This window comes from Neofelis nebulosa, chromosome 1, assembly GCF_028018385.1.
Source record: "Neofelis nebulosa isolate mNeoNeb1 chromosome 1, mNeoNeb1.pri, whole genome shotgun sequence".
Classification (NCBI taxonomy): domain Eukaryota; kingdom Metazoa; phylum Chordata; class Mammalia; order Carnivora; family Felidae; genus Neofelis; species Neofelis nebulosa.
This window is the reverse complement of record NC_080782.1, coordinates 37,878,860-37,893,999: the sequence shown is the minus strand read 5'-3', so window position 1 is coordinate 37,893,999 and position 15,140 is coordinate 37,878,860. Positions and strand designations below refer to the sequence as shown.

At 38.2% G+C, this 15,140-nt stretch overlaps 1 protein-coding gene across 2 annotated transcripts in view; it reads right to left on the bottom strand.

The window, feature by feature from the left end:
- Positions 1–15,140, bottom strand: part of PARP8 (poly(ADP-ribose) polymerase family member 8) — a 180,226-nt gene that overhangs the window by 10,647 nt on the left and 154,439 nt on the right. For both annotated transcript variants that reach the window (XM_058719380.1, XM_058719388.1), the window contains exons 19-26: positions 12,901–12,968; positions 11,113–11,161; positions 9,907–10,019; positions 9,599–9,671; positions 8,300–8,369; positions 7,677–7,750; positions 6,450–6,519; positions 5,508–5,592 (exon numbers count right to left, since the gene is read on the bottom strand). In XM_058719380.1, coding sequence (XP_058575363.1) covers positions 5,508–5,592; positions 6,450–6,519; positions 7,677–7,750; positions 8,300–8,369; positions 9,599–9,671; positions 9,907–10,019; positions 11,113–11,161; positions 12,901–12,968 — 602 coding nt within the window. The remainder of the gene's footprint in view (positions 1–5,507; positions 5,593–6,449; positions 6,520–7,676; positions 7,751–8,299; positions 8,370–9,598; positions 9,672–9,906; positions 10,020–11,112; positions 11,162–12,900; positions 12,969–15,140) is intronic.

Here is a 15,140-nt window from a genome sequence, read left to right as displayed (position 1 = left end):
TTAAATCTTGGAAAGGAATCTGGGTTGCAGACAGAGAAATTGGATTTATTACAGTCTGGGGATAAAGCAAAGTTCCCGATCTTATCAGCTTGATGTCTCACAGCTTATGTCACACAGTGTCACTGAGCCATGACCAAATGGTTTGTCTTCCAACTTTACAAATAAGTTGTCTGTCTACTCACTATGTTCCCATTCAAACACTGTTTGTGGGTTTTGTTTGTTTTGTTTTGTTTTTGCAAAATAATGATGAAAGTTCTCTTTCTTTTCATTTAATGGCCATTATACAGTTCTTATTTTACAAATTTTTCTTGTATCTTCTTTAGATATATTTCAAACTTTGACCAAAAGTAAAAACCATACATTAGTAATCCAAAATATTGTCCTTTTCAGCTCTGTTTTTGTTCATTCATTAAAAATGTACTGACAGGCATCTCCGCATGGGGTACCTTGGGAAGTGCTTCAGGGCCTGTAGGAGAGTAAAAGAAAAGCAAGAGTAGGGGTGCCTCGGGGGCTCAGTCAGTTAAGCTTTGGAGTCTCGATTTTGACTAAGGTCATGATCTCTCACAGTTTGAGCTGCATGTGGAAGCCTGCTTGGGAATCTCAACCTCTCCCTCTCTCTCTCTGCCCCTCCTTTTGTGCATGCAGGCATCTCTCTCTCTCTCTCTCTCTCTCTCTCTCAAAACAAAGTATAAAAAAAAATCTTAGGGGCGCCTGGGTGGCGCAGTCGGTTAAGCATCCGACTTCAGCCAGGTCACGATCTCGTGGTCCATGAGTTCGAGCCCCGCGTCAGGCTCTGGGCTGATGGCTCGGAGCCTGGAGCCTGTTTCCGATTCTGTGTCTCCCTCTCTCTCTGCCCCTCCCCCGTTCATGCTCTGTCTCTCTCTGTCCCAAAAATAAATAAAAAACGTTGAAAAAAAATTAAAAAAAAAAAATCTTAAAGAAAAAAGAAAAGCAAGAGCAGGGGTCTGCCCTTTGGCAGTTGATAGCCTCATGGAAAAGTCAGATACAATGAAAAAACTGAATTTTAGATGGAAGTTCTGCAATGTGGGGTGTAAGAACACCAGGAAGAAAGATTAATTTTAACTGGGAGCTGCATGGAAGAGGTGATATTTGTGCTAGACCTTAGAAGATAGATTTTGGATAAGAATTCCTGAAACGTATTTAGCCCTGAGATCTGCTTGACTCAGAAACCTGAAAATACCCAATCCCTTCTCTGCAGACTTACCTGATTTGGTCCTTCCCGTTCTTAAGTTTCTGAACTTATTGGTATGTCTTGAAAAATAGGAGGGAGTGTATATACCTTAACTTTATCTAATAGGCAACATATGGAAACAATTCATTTGAAGATCTACCTGCTCTAAATCAAAGAAACGCTAAAGCCTGAAACAGGTTGTAACATCAAATAAGCAGGATATACAAACCTAGCAGTTCTTAACCTTTCCTGGGTCCCAGAGAGCTGAGGGAGAAGACATATACTCTTACCTCTAACAGCTGTCACTATGGCAGGATGGGGTGGGGGTGAGGGTTAGCCGGGGGGGGGGGGGTGGGGGGGGGGGTGGGGCATGGCACTGGACACACCTGTTTACTTGCCAAATTATCACTTACCTTATCCTCAATTTTATTATTTAATAATCCTATTAATGGGAAATACCAATAGTAAATCTTCCTTCTCTTGCTCTAAAATTCCCCATTCACTGTGAAGCAGGCATGTTTGTTGCATATAACTAGAGTACAATATATCCATTTGGTTTTTGTATCTTCTGCTTCCGCGAGCCCAGCTTCTAGCCCCTTTTAAAAACTGCTGTCATATTTCTAAATATTGGCCTTAATGCCTTTGTGTACATGTGTCTCAAGCCCAATCAGAAATCAAACTTTATCAGGAATCCTTAGACACTTAAAATTGGTTACAATCTGTTCAAAACATCTAATTATTACATTTTGCCTAAAGCATTAAAATTTGATTAAGTTCATTCACTTTGAAATTATCCAACAAAATTTTTTTGAACTTATTCTTTTTTTTCTAAGTGATGTCTTCCTTTAAATTTTATTTTCAAATTTTTTTTTGATGTAGCAGTCTGTTCCCTAAAATATCCCCACAATTCTTCCTTCATTCTGTGTTGTTGTTTACTTGTTGGAAAGAGTATGAATAGGATGTTAAGTTAGTGTTTTATTATCTCCATTCTAGAAATCAGATTAGCATGGAAATTACTGAAATATTTTAGTAGTTTCACTTAATAATAGATAAAAAAGAAGGAACACTAATTTATATCCTACTATCAGGTCAGACTTCTGAATGAGGAATCAGATAATGTTAATAAAAAAACCAGAATAAAATAATAAGAAAATAAGATTTTCTGTCTGATAACAGTATATCTGTGATAACTCACTTCTTTCTCCTCAATTTATCTTTTCCTAGATGCTACCACTCACTGGGGAGGCACATCACTCACAGAACTCTGTGATTATATCCTTTATAAAGAAGCTGATGGTTGTAATTAGAATGTACATTAATTAGTGAATGGATTCTCCTTTTGATGTGTTTGAATCTTATCAATTTTCCTTAATTAGTCCCTTCTTTCCTGAGGGTGCAGAGAAAAAGGATGAAATCACATTTGCATTTATAAAGAAATGAAAATAGGGGGCACCTGGGTGGCTCAGTGGGTTAAGTGTCTGACTTCAGCTCAGGTCATGATCTCACAGTCTGTGAGTTTGAACCCCACGTCGGGCTCTGTGCTGACAGCTCAGAGCCTGGAGCCTGCTTGAGATTCTGTGTCTCCCTCTCTCTCTGCTCCTCCTCCACTCATTCTCTCTCTCTCTCTCTCTCTCTCTCTCTCTCTCTCTCTGTCTCTATCTCTCAAAAAAATGAATAAACATTAAAAAAAATTATAAAGAAATTAAAATCATTATCTTAAGAGAATTTTTTTTCTTTATACTATTTGTAAAGTATCCAAATATACTAGAAGAATTTTGTTCTCTTTTCTTCAGGTGGTCTTTCCTCAAATTTTTCTTCTAATAAATACAGATATCCTTCTCTCCAGACACACACATAATATACACCCAACACATATATCCCTACAGATTTATTTTACATATAATTTATGTAAAATTTCGAAGAAATAATGCTAGAATGCATACTTAAATATCTAAAGTTGATTATTTGGCTCAATACATTTGACTTTTAGCAAGTTACTAAAAGGGATAAATTAACATCAGGCTAAGGAGAGGACTTTGGAGTTACTTTCTAAATCCTAAGGCCACTCAATGAAACAACTTCAGGACTGGATGTGTCTTTGGGAAAGCCAATCTTCTCACAGAAGATAACAGTCACGATGGTAAAGAAAGAAGAGGGGAGGGGCACCTAGGTGGCTCGGTGGGTTAAGCATCCCACCCTCGATTACGGCTCACGTCATGATCTCAGTTGTGAGATTGAGCCCTGAGTCGGGCTTCACACTGAGCATGGAGCCTGCTTTGGGATTCTCTCTCCCTCTCTCTCTGCCCCTCCCCTGCTCACGTGCACAGGCTCTCTCTTTCTCTCTCGCAAAAAAAAAAAAAAAAAAAAAAAAAAGAGGGAAAAAAAGTATTTAATGAGTGCCTTTCAATGGAGATCTGCATAGCACCAACTTTGTGCTCATAATAACCTTAAGCTAGCATGCAGATAGCTTCTCTAGGAACCTCCAGACCCACATGGCATCCTTGTCTACCTTGCATTCTGACCCAGGAGACCAATTTGTAGGGACTCTCTCAGTATGCTCCCTGGCCCTCTACTTTCTGGTAGAGGAAATGGGGAGTCCCAGCAGGACCTTGGCAGGAGGACAAAGTCCAGGTTTCCCTTAGCTCCAGATCCACAAGGGCACCTCGGGCTATGTGTAGACTTTCAAAGCTGCTGAACTAGAAAGGGTTCTCCTGCCAGGTCTCATAATTGTTTCTTGTTCTTGTCCTTTTGGCCCTAAGTATATGTAGTAACAACAGCTGTGGTGTTACTAGATCCTGGTTACTACACTAGACCATGGTTCCCCTATAAACCACACCTTTTTAAGTAACTTACTTGTGGATGATAGAAATTATGGTATTTTGGGGGTGACCGGGTGGCTCAGTCGGTTAAGCGTCCAACTTCGGCTCAGGTCATGATCTCAGGGTTTGTGGGTTTGAGCCCCGTGTCAGGCTCTGTGCTGACAGCTCAAATCCTGGAGCCTGCTTCAGATTCTGTGTCTCCCTCTCTCTCTCTCTCTCTCTGATCCTCCCCTGCTCAGGCTCTGTCTCTCTCTTTCTCTCTCTCAAAAATAAATCCATATTATTATTAAAAAAAAAAAAAAAAGAAATTACAGTATTTTTCATGGGCCACGGGTTTCCTGTTGGGATTCTGCCCCTTAAGGTAGATATATTGTGCTACCATATCTACTGATGATACTGTACTGTACCCACTGATGAAACTTAGGAAGGTTATGCAGCATGGTTAACATCATCTAACTGGTGAGCCTGGACACAAACTGTCTAACCAAAGCAGGCTTTTTCTACAACACTTATGGCTGCTTTGGCATTAAGAAAAAAAATCTATAGATATATATATGTCTCACAATACATAACTTATGTATTAATGTGTATCAAAAATACAGAAGATATATAAATACATAATATGTAAATCAGTATCATAAGAAAGTCAGTTTTCATATTATCCAAAAGAAAACCAGGCAGTTCATAAAATTTCCATTGTCACCTGTCCATTAGGTAAGAGATCAAATGCTGTAGGCATAGCATCCTACAGATACATTATACATCGAAGCAATCTTGCTGCAGTCATTTTGACATGGCTTATAAAGCGACCCAGTGCATTTTTCCATCTTCTGTTTAGAAGACTACATAAAAGTATAAAACAGATATGCTCAATTCTTCCCCGAGGGGTTTCCTGTGATAGGACCATGGATGAGGAAGAAACAGGCAGGGGAAGGGGTTGGGAGTCAAACAAAGATGGGTGAACATCAGACCGGTTTACTGGACTTATTATTTATTTAGGGCTGAAAACTAATGCTATTACATTTTCATACAGCTCTTTTGATACAGCTGTGTCAAAAACTCCACATCAGTATGTCCTGCATCAACTTTTCATAAGGACAGGGCATTCTCATTATTGTTTTCTTCATTCCCAGTTATCGTATTTTTAAGTCCATAGATAAAGATATGTGTGTATGTGTGTGTATATCTATGTTACATCTATCTGTGTGTATGTATATATACACATATATACACGTGTGCATACATGCACACATAAATGGTTAAAGAGACAGGATGTTTTTCTTCAGTTCTTCTAAATTAACATTTAAATATCACTCTGTTTTTTAGAGCTCATTAAAATAAAACAAACATTAATATAATGAGAAATTAGCTGTCTATTATATATTGGCAGCTAAAATGACCAAAAAAAAAAAAAAAAAGAAAAGAAAGAAATGTAGTCACTACTATCTCATTCATGGAGAAGACAGTAAGACACAAATGTGAACCTTTACACTTACACAAAGAAGAATCGTGTGCAGACATGATCAGTATTGGGGACGACCCATATCTCTCCATGTTTGTGCAGGTCAGGTGAGGTTATCACTGTAAGTGGAAGATAAAAGTAAAGAACTATTTTTTCTAAGTTACTATACACCTGGCTCTTAGAATCTAAAAGCAAAAAGAACATGCACAGACTAGCATATGAAAAATTGTTTAACCTAATTAGCTGTCAAAAATGTAGTAAAAACAATGAAATGTCATGTAACAATTTTATGTTTTAAACACCATCAGCGTAACAACAGGAAAGCAATCACTTGTGTATTATCAAAAGCAAACAGTCCCGACTCGGGAACTATGTGGAAAACAACTTGGTCTCCCATATAACTATCAAGGGTTGAACACTTAAAAGGCAATTAAGAGTGGCTACTGAAAACTCTCAACACAAGGAAAAAATGCTTTTCTAGTCAAGGTCAGATTTTATAGCAAGAACAAAGAAAAGTGTATGATTTTCCAAATCGCCTATCGATTTTTCTATCCCAAGTTCAGAAGAAATGAATAATTTCAGTGTAGAAACAGAAGACCTATTTGGGTTCTCTTTTTGGTGCTTGGTTCATCTTTCCAATTTTCCATGGTATTATACATTCAAAAGCCAACTTAAAGAGGAAGGTGGCATATTAACAGAAGAGATTAGTAATACTTGATCAGGAAAATATAATTACCATTCTGAGATATCTGCCAAGAATAAAATATAGCACTGTTTGAACTCTTGCCAGTGACACTTTGTTTTTCACCTTTAACACTCTATATTGTACCTGTTTCCCATCTGTGCCCTTAGAGAAGGTCACGAGGAATAATGCTGTCACTAATGCATTATGAGCATTCTGTAAATATACTCAAATTCCTAAATACATATAACATAGAGAATTAATGCTACAAGGTTTGTAGAACTTTCAACGTACCTTCACATAAGGCGATGCATTTTAGGTTACGGCTTTGCAGGAATTGGGATTGTTGTCCTTTTTTCTGTGACTAAATTCCAAAAGAATTTAAAAATTAGACTGAAAATGGGGCAGTTGCTCAAGTGAAAAGAGAACTCATCATCGTTAAAAAATAATAGCCCCTGAGATAGCTCCAGATTAAAAAAAAAAGTGGGGGGGCGGCTATCTAGACTAGCAGTAATATCCTTGAATTCTTTCTTAATGTCAAGCTATATTTGTTATATCATTTAATTTCTGTACATAATCATTATCAAATCACTCTCAAGATAAGTGAACTAAAAAGGCTAAATTAAAGTTTAACAGCATCACATCATAGAATTAGAACTCAAATTTATTTTCACTGGAAGCCTGGCATCCTTGTTTCAAGGGAAACAAAATTAAAATTGCATGGTCTTTTTAAACATTAAAATCAGTTATTCCAGATCATCTAACTAACCTAAAACCAACCCATTCTTACAGCACCATTAACTTAAGCTGCAGGCGTTTCAGAAAAATCTCATGTAGAAAATCTGTAGTTTTGCTTTGTTTTTAGATACTAAGTTAGCTATCCTTTTTTTTTTTTTTTCAATTTAAAGTCACATTATTCATTAAGTAGATTTTTAATTGGTCCAGAATGGTTGTTTCCTCTGAAACAACAAGGGATCTGTGCTTGCTCTTTTCTCTGCCTGGAATGTTCTTCCTCCCATAGGGCTCATGGACTCACTGACTATAGGTCTCCACACAATAACCTGAGAAAGAGCACCCTTTCCTGACCAGCCCAGGGACAGTCACTCTGGTCCCATCTTCTATCTCACGGTATTAAACATCTCTGTTCCCTGATTTTTCTCCATTTTTCTCCACCACCTAGCATTCTATCTAAATCTATATTTAATTCATTCACAGCCATTCAACAGAATGTAAGCTCCCAAAGGAATTCTCTATTGTTTTGCGATCTATTTTTTATTATCACTATAGCCCAATGCTTAGCAGTCTCTAAAACATTACAGGAGAAGCTTAATAAATACTTGCTGAGTGTTTACTGAATAAAGGCGCTTTGATTATTACACGTGAGGGTAAGTTTTGTTCCTTCATGCGTAATGACTATTTACAATGACTCTGAAGACTTAAAAAGCCAGACTTATTGATGTCCTGCTGGCTAATGAGGCTAACGTTCACTCATCACATCAGCCACTCGAGTCACTACAACACCTGTGATGTGCTGCTGCTTTTACTGCTTGAGGCCGGCTCGTCTTTGGCTGTCACCTTCTGCTTCTTGTTCATCCCTGAGGACACCAAGAAAAGAGTAATTCAGGAACAAAGCTGTATCATGCCCCTCAAATACAATCCCTTGACACTTTGCCTAAGATTTCATTGCATGGGGCACCAATGATCACGATGGGCTCCTGAAGGACCAGCTCCTGTGACTTGGGGTGGAAAGTCAGTGGGTTTAGAAGTCCTGACAGTGTTAGGAAGTAGAAAATACAGCTTTTTAAAAAAAATTGCATGGAAAATAGGGATAGGAAATTCTCTTGCTATATTTAGAAATCGATATAGTTACAAAATTCATAAATTGGTTTTAAGGGGCTCCTGGATGGCTCATTCAGTAAGTGTCTGATTCTTGATTTTGGCTCAGGTCAGATCTCAAGGTTGGTGAGATCGAGACCCGTGTCAGTCTCTGCCACTGACAGCATGGAGCCTGCTTGGGATTCTTTCTCCCTCCCTCTCTCCCTGCCCCTTCCCTGCTCACCTGCATGCATGCACGCTCTCTCTCTCTCAAATTAAATAAATAAACTCAAAAAAATTTTAAAAGTAAAAATGAAACACACGCTTACCTGAGTAGCCAAAAGATATGCTTGACATTGGACTAAGATAGATTCCACTTCCATACATTGCACCGTGGAGCTAAAAGGGGAAGAAGTGGGAGAGAAAGTGGGCAGCCAACGGTTTCAAAGGTTAATACTTTACATAAGAAAAATTAGTCTCATGTTGGAGCATAAATTCTTAGAAAATGATAAAGCTATTTCCTAAAGGACTAATTTGAAAATAGGACTACTAATATCTTTGTCCTCAAAATTCAGTGAGTTGATACCTAAAAAGTGATGGCCAGAGAAAAAAAATCTTTAATTTTAGAGTTTTCCACCTGATCTATGACAAAGTCAGTGAATTATTATAAAGTAACGTTTTTACCCAAAATATTCGACTCCAAAATACTGAAAACAAACCATACTGCATTATATATGGTGAGGGTTTTGATTAGGACTCACATGCTAGTATAGCCACAAAGGAGCCTATTGACATTTTCATTACACAACACTGTAATCCCGTTCTTATCGCCTCTAACCTTGCAGGTTACAGTTTCATTAACTGAAACTCTTCCACTGTTCTAAGAAACTACTCAGAACAATTAAAATTCTCTCTCATTATCCCTGTCTTCTAGAACCCCTGTGCCCTATTTAGTATGAACTGAATACTAATTGAATAAGTGTGTGTTTATGGACGTTTACATTTAACTGTATCATCTCAACTGTCACAGAGCGTGAGATCTGGCACAGGTGATGGGATTGAGCGTCTCATTTCCTGACCTCTTTCCATCCTCAGATGAAAATCAGCTGAATGAGAGTGAGGTAGGGTATTGGAGATGAAGGGAATAAATAAAGATGAGCACTATACCCGCGATATCCTGCTAACTCCCAGTGCTGCCCCAGAGACGGTAAAGCAGGCAACAGATAGCGCTTTGGTATCCAATCTCCATTTTGCTAACTCTTAGCCCTACTTTTTCTTAAAGTATTCACACTTGGGCAGTGCTCAAGAAATCTGTGTTGAATTAGCAACAGAATGCTTGTACGCTTTTACTTTCTGCATGATAATTTTTCTTCTACTTAAGCTCAAAGTGACTTTACTGTTTTCTCATAGGGAATTCAATTTCTTTTCCTTTCCATCCCTATATGATGTATAGGTCAATTCTGCTTCAGTTATTTTGTGAACATTACTTACGCCTTTTAAAAATCCTATGTAATTTTTTGAAGCCCACTTGCTTACCCCTTTTCACATAAGAACAAAACACCAGGACTGCTTATTGAACTCTAACACAAAAGTATATATGGTCTTGGTAAAGCATCCAGAAACCTTACCTGCAGTCTAGTATTAGAAGCAACGACCAGACCATTCCTCAGAATAGAGTGCCAGTTTTCAATATGTGAGCCACTAAAGCACAGAGGAGGGGAAGGACAAGGTAAAACCAAACATTAATAATCCTCTAAAGTAGCCACAGTATGATAAATCATGTACCTTCAGAAAGTCCTGAATTTCCAAGTCAAGTATCAGGCACTGGACTACTCAGTGCTCACAGCCAACTACTACAAGTGAATGTTTTCCTCCCCACACATTTCTGGAAGACCGAGGTGAAGCTATATCCCCATCAGCGTTAAACCATACTCACTGAAATGCAAAGGTGCTTCCAAAGAGTTTTTTAGCAGCTCTAAAATTAGATTCTTTGGCTGGTGGACTGCTGAGAAGAAGGAACTGATGTGGAGTATGCATAAATTTCAGTTGCTGCCATTTAAAATAATGACAAATGAAAACATGTCAAAATTAACATAGAATCAGACTGATGACAATTTCAAATTTTACTGGCTTTAGAAATATCTAGATTCAAGCCACACGAATTTACACTAACAGGACCATTCATTAAAAAAAAAAAAAACCTACATAAATGATAAATCATATGGAGTTGCTGATAGGAAGGGTAAGTCTTTAGGCTAATGGAAAAGGAACAGGAGACAGACAATCCAAAGTCATTTATATTTAGCTTTGGAATACATTGTGTAATCGTGTCCAAGCAGATCTGCCTTCCTAATTATGTTTCTTTTTGAGACTTTTATTACTGAATTCCCTAAGTATCCACTAGCTATTCAACTGGGGAAATATCTGAGTTTGCTAAGCAGAAAAGAAAAGTTAGTTCAAGATTTTAAAACTGCAAAAATTACCATCATCATGCTTTATTTGCATATGCTTATAAATCTGGAAATTGCCTACATTCACATAGAGTTTCCCCTTTGTTCATGGAAAGAAATTAAAACAGAATCTTTTGAATTAGTTGCCTGACAAATTTTCTAATTGCTGCCCTTTCACTTAGGAATGTATTTGTATAGGAATACAATATAAAGGAATCTCGCAGTTTAGAGATTTCACAGACAGGAGAGCTGAGATTCTGGATACTGATCTCCTTAGGTAATGATCACAACTGAAATCAGTCCATTGGCTTTTCATTTATTTTGTAAGCATATTAAGCTGATAAGGCAGTATCTTTCTTGACAACAAGAAACTGACAATGATAAAAATAAAAACCACAATACCTTTCTCTGCTCAATCTCCAGATTCCTCCTATCACTTGCGGAATAACTAAATGATTTCATATTGACCCTTTTACTCACTTAAAAGTTCAGGGCAGCAGCCTGAATTTGAATTTGATTTCTTGGGAAAACCTAGAGCTTGTGCCCATATGGTCATTTCAAACTGAAGAATGAGGCCTAACCTGAGATTACTTCCATTTCCTGGAGAGGCTGCCTAAACATCACAGGGTCAGTTCTCCCAACTAGTCAGGACTGTTCCCATTTCTGTATGTATATGTGAAAAAACAACTTACCCTGTTAACTGGCAGTTTCACAATATGTGACCTATTACTTGAAATAACCCTGAAATTAATTAAAATAATCCATCAGTCACAAATACATGCCAAATATATTTAAAGTTTTCTTCTTTAGTTGGCAAGTGAATGGAACTAACGTTTGCTGTGACATTAACTAAACTGAGTGATCCTTGTACTTAGTTACATCAGTTTGCTTTGTTCCTAACACAACTGAAAGAGCTCATGTAACAAAAAAGATAATATTTTTTATCTGAGAACGCCGAAGTAGTTCCTTACACCCTAAAAGTGTGATCTTTAATCATCACCACCCTCAGACATCAGCAAAATGAACATTTCTAAATATATTTTCACATGACGATCACGTAAATACAAAGATTAGAAGCTGATTCCTACAACCGCTTCTTTGGCTCTTCCCTACATTGTCTAATTAAGAATGAGTTTTTACGAGATCTTTTTCTTTCTTTAAATATTTGAGGATCTTTGTGCTGATATATACAGTGGTTTACACACAAGCTGTTATTCACCATATTTAGACACTGAGGTTGAAAAAAATTCAATTCAGGTATCTGAAAGAACTGATGATTTTATGCTTTTCAGTACAGAAAATAATAATAGGGAAAACTCTAAAACATTTTGGTATTTTCTTCTCCTTGAAAGATGAGTGACTAACAAACCGAAGAAAATGATCACAAATAAAAGTTGACAATCAGAGGCTGACTACAGGGGGTGGAAAAAAAAGATTCAGTATTTGAGATTTTTACCTTCATTTTGAATATGACTTAATGTGAGAATTTGAAAAGTTAAAATGAAAACTATGTCTTATTCTACTCGATCCATCAGAATTCTAATAATAAGATGAAAAAAGGTACAAAGAAGAAAGACTTCCAAATCTAATTTTTAAAGTCTTATTAGAGTAAGTGCTCACTGTAAGATTCTAAGTGAAAGCTAAGTAATCAGACGCATGTTTTCTCCTTTGCTCATCTTTTCATTTTTTTAAAAAGGTTGTAGCATAGAATCAATCTCATGCAAATCAATCTCTCATAATCTTCACATTTGTGTTACTGCATGATGGTCGTGATGAATTCCAGTCTTTAAGTTTTTAGTGATTTCAAAGAGACTTGTACATAAAACCCTTGTAGGTATGGGGAGTAGATACTATTGTTTTCATCTTGCAAGTAAGAAACCGGAGGGCAAAGGGTTTTGTGGCAGGCATGGTAGGAGGGGAGCTCTCAAGCCACTCTCCTCTTCTTGCTCAGCCCTCCTAGGATCCCTGTGGGACTAAGGCCTTGCCCCTCACCACGCTCACTCTGAGCAGGGCATCACCTGCAGCCGGCAAACAAAGAGCTCATCAAGTTTATGCTGTCCTTGTTAAGGGAGTGAACCGTACGACAGATACATTTTAGAAAGGTTTTCAGTGAGTGTTTGAAACAGTGAGTATTGTCACTCAGTCCTCACTTAACGAGACAATTAAATGAACCAAAACGGCTTCACCATTAGAATACAGCTAATCACATTTTTTAAAATAACGGACAAACTGCCATCAAATACACTGTATACCTGTGTAGCGCGTAGGACAGCATTTTCTTCCCCTTGTGATATACAAGTTTCAATTAAAGTGAGAGTCATTACGGACTCTGATTATAAAATCACCAGGCCTCACAGGCTTGCAGAACTGTAGCATTGCAGGCCTCGTAAAATGGGGCCCTCCCCCTCCCCCCTCCCCGCTTAAAGCAGGCAGTAGAAAACGATGCCGTTTTAATGAAGAGGAAAACTAAAATTGTATACCATTGCAGCAGGGGATGAGCAAGGGGGTCCTGTTTATCCATCTGCTTCTTGATTTCGAGATACGGTGCCTGAAAAAAAGTCATTATACTTCGTGATTTCTCTCATAAATTCCTTTCTTCCTTTTTGTTTTTCCTTTTTGCAACAGGAAAATCAGGTTGAACAGGTGTACCTAATCTAGTTAAACCCGGAAGCCCGTGGCTGTGAAGTGGTAACAAACAGCAACAATTTACCCTTCTTGTTCCCCCCACAAGGCCAGGTGAACTCAGAACTTCCACATAGCACAATGGACTTGCGCCAACATTTTGTTACCCAGAGAGGTTTCATCAAGCTTTAGCCTGGCTTCCTGGTACTAGGCCATGTCCCTAAAGGTGATCCCGGGCATCATGCTGAGTCTCTGTTCAAAGTAATATAATGCCGCCCAACCACAAGAGGTATCTTGTCCCAACCTACACTGCCAACCTTCCGGTAATTCTCTACTTATCCCCCTGCTGCAATTTTCCTGTTCCCCACAGCTTCCTAGTTTCACTACTCCACGAGCCCCTCTTGGTCCCTTGCTGTACTCACTTTAAAAACCTCAGTCACCTTGGTCCTACTCAGAGGTTACCTCGCTCAAGCTGCAAGTCTCTCTTTCCCACTCCAGTCCTCAAATAAAATCTATCTCACCACCTTTAACAAGTGTTGGGTGCCATTTCTCTTCGAAAATGACTGTTTTTAACTTTTAACTAACATCAAAGCAAACCTTGTATCATAGCTACTACTCATGCTCCTATCCTAGGGTCCTGACTTAGGTCTAGAGCTTTACAGGAAAAAACTGGACAAAATTTACATAGGAAGAGCCCTTCTTTTGAAAGTATTTCCTGGAATTTACCCAGACAATTAACCGTTTCAGAGAACAAGAGGCAATCTGTCTGTGGCAATTTAGGTCTGTCTATAAGGTCAGTACATTCTAGAAAATAGGACGGTATTATGTTATATTTATTGGGAGAGGTTTAAAGATATGACGCAGTGAACCCTGACGGCATCCCTAGGAAGCGCACACTGGAAGGCGATGCCACATTGGTATTTACTATTTACCACCTTGACAGTGAAGAGGCTGAGGCATCGAGCAATTACGCAACTTGCCCAAGGTCACAGGCCACATCATCGATGAGTGAATTATACAACACACGCCTCTGACTTCCTAGGCTGACTCTTGATCGTCTCCACTGCCTTCTATTTAAAATAGCTTACACATGACCCAGAATAAAGGAAGCAAATTTTGGCAGAGAGCTGATCCCAGAGTCAGAATTTTGTAGCTATTTTTATCCAAGAATGATCCTGGTCTAGGGTATCGTATAAATACCCTATTACCACCAAAGTTTTTGGTGACACAAAAATGTTTACTGAACTTTATGTAAGATATTGGAACAGGTCCTTTTTTCTCCCTAAATGGAAATGTGTTTTATTGTTTTCTTTGCCTTATACAAATAATAAATATTTGTTTGAAAAGGAATTCAGGTAACACAGAAAATTATGGACATAGAAAAACAACTAGAAAGCATGATGGCTTTTCAGCAAATACTATAACGGGTGAATTGAAGATCTCCTCATTTACCATCGTCAGACACACACTGTTTGTTGATGCCTATTTGACTACATGGAATAAATACTATCAAAAGAATGAAATCTCAAATTTGGGAATGTTACGATGTACTCTGGGAGCATATTTTCAAGTAGAGTAAGGGTGATGGTGGGGGAGAAGGGAGCAGTGACACAGAAGTTTTGTGGGCCTCAAGACTGAAGGAATCTAATACTCTTTCCCCAAAGATAGCAAATGACCCAGGGTAGTATTTATTGTAAGCCTCCAAGGCCTCCAGGGCAGTGCAAGCCTTGAAACCACCATATGCAAACCAAACCCATAATGTGTGCTGATGTCAATTATGGATTATTAATTTCTACTTATAATAATGAGTTGTAAGCCTCTCTCCAAATCTTTGGCAGTGGAAAGGCCTCAATAATTCAACGGTATGTGCTTTTCCAAGAGCTGGACTACAGCCCAGTGATCTGTTAGACTTTCATAATAAGCCACAATCCTTGCTCATCAAACTTCACCAAAGGCTCTCTAATGACCAAAAACATAAACTCATGCTCTCTGGGAGTCTTGTGTCCTCTGAAGTTGTTCTGAGAATCTGTGTTCTTTCTAAAATATTTATGCACAATTTACACTTGATAGAATATTTGTTTTTATTTTGCCATTAAAT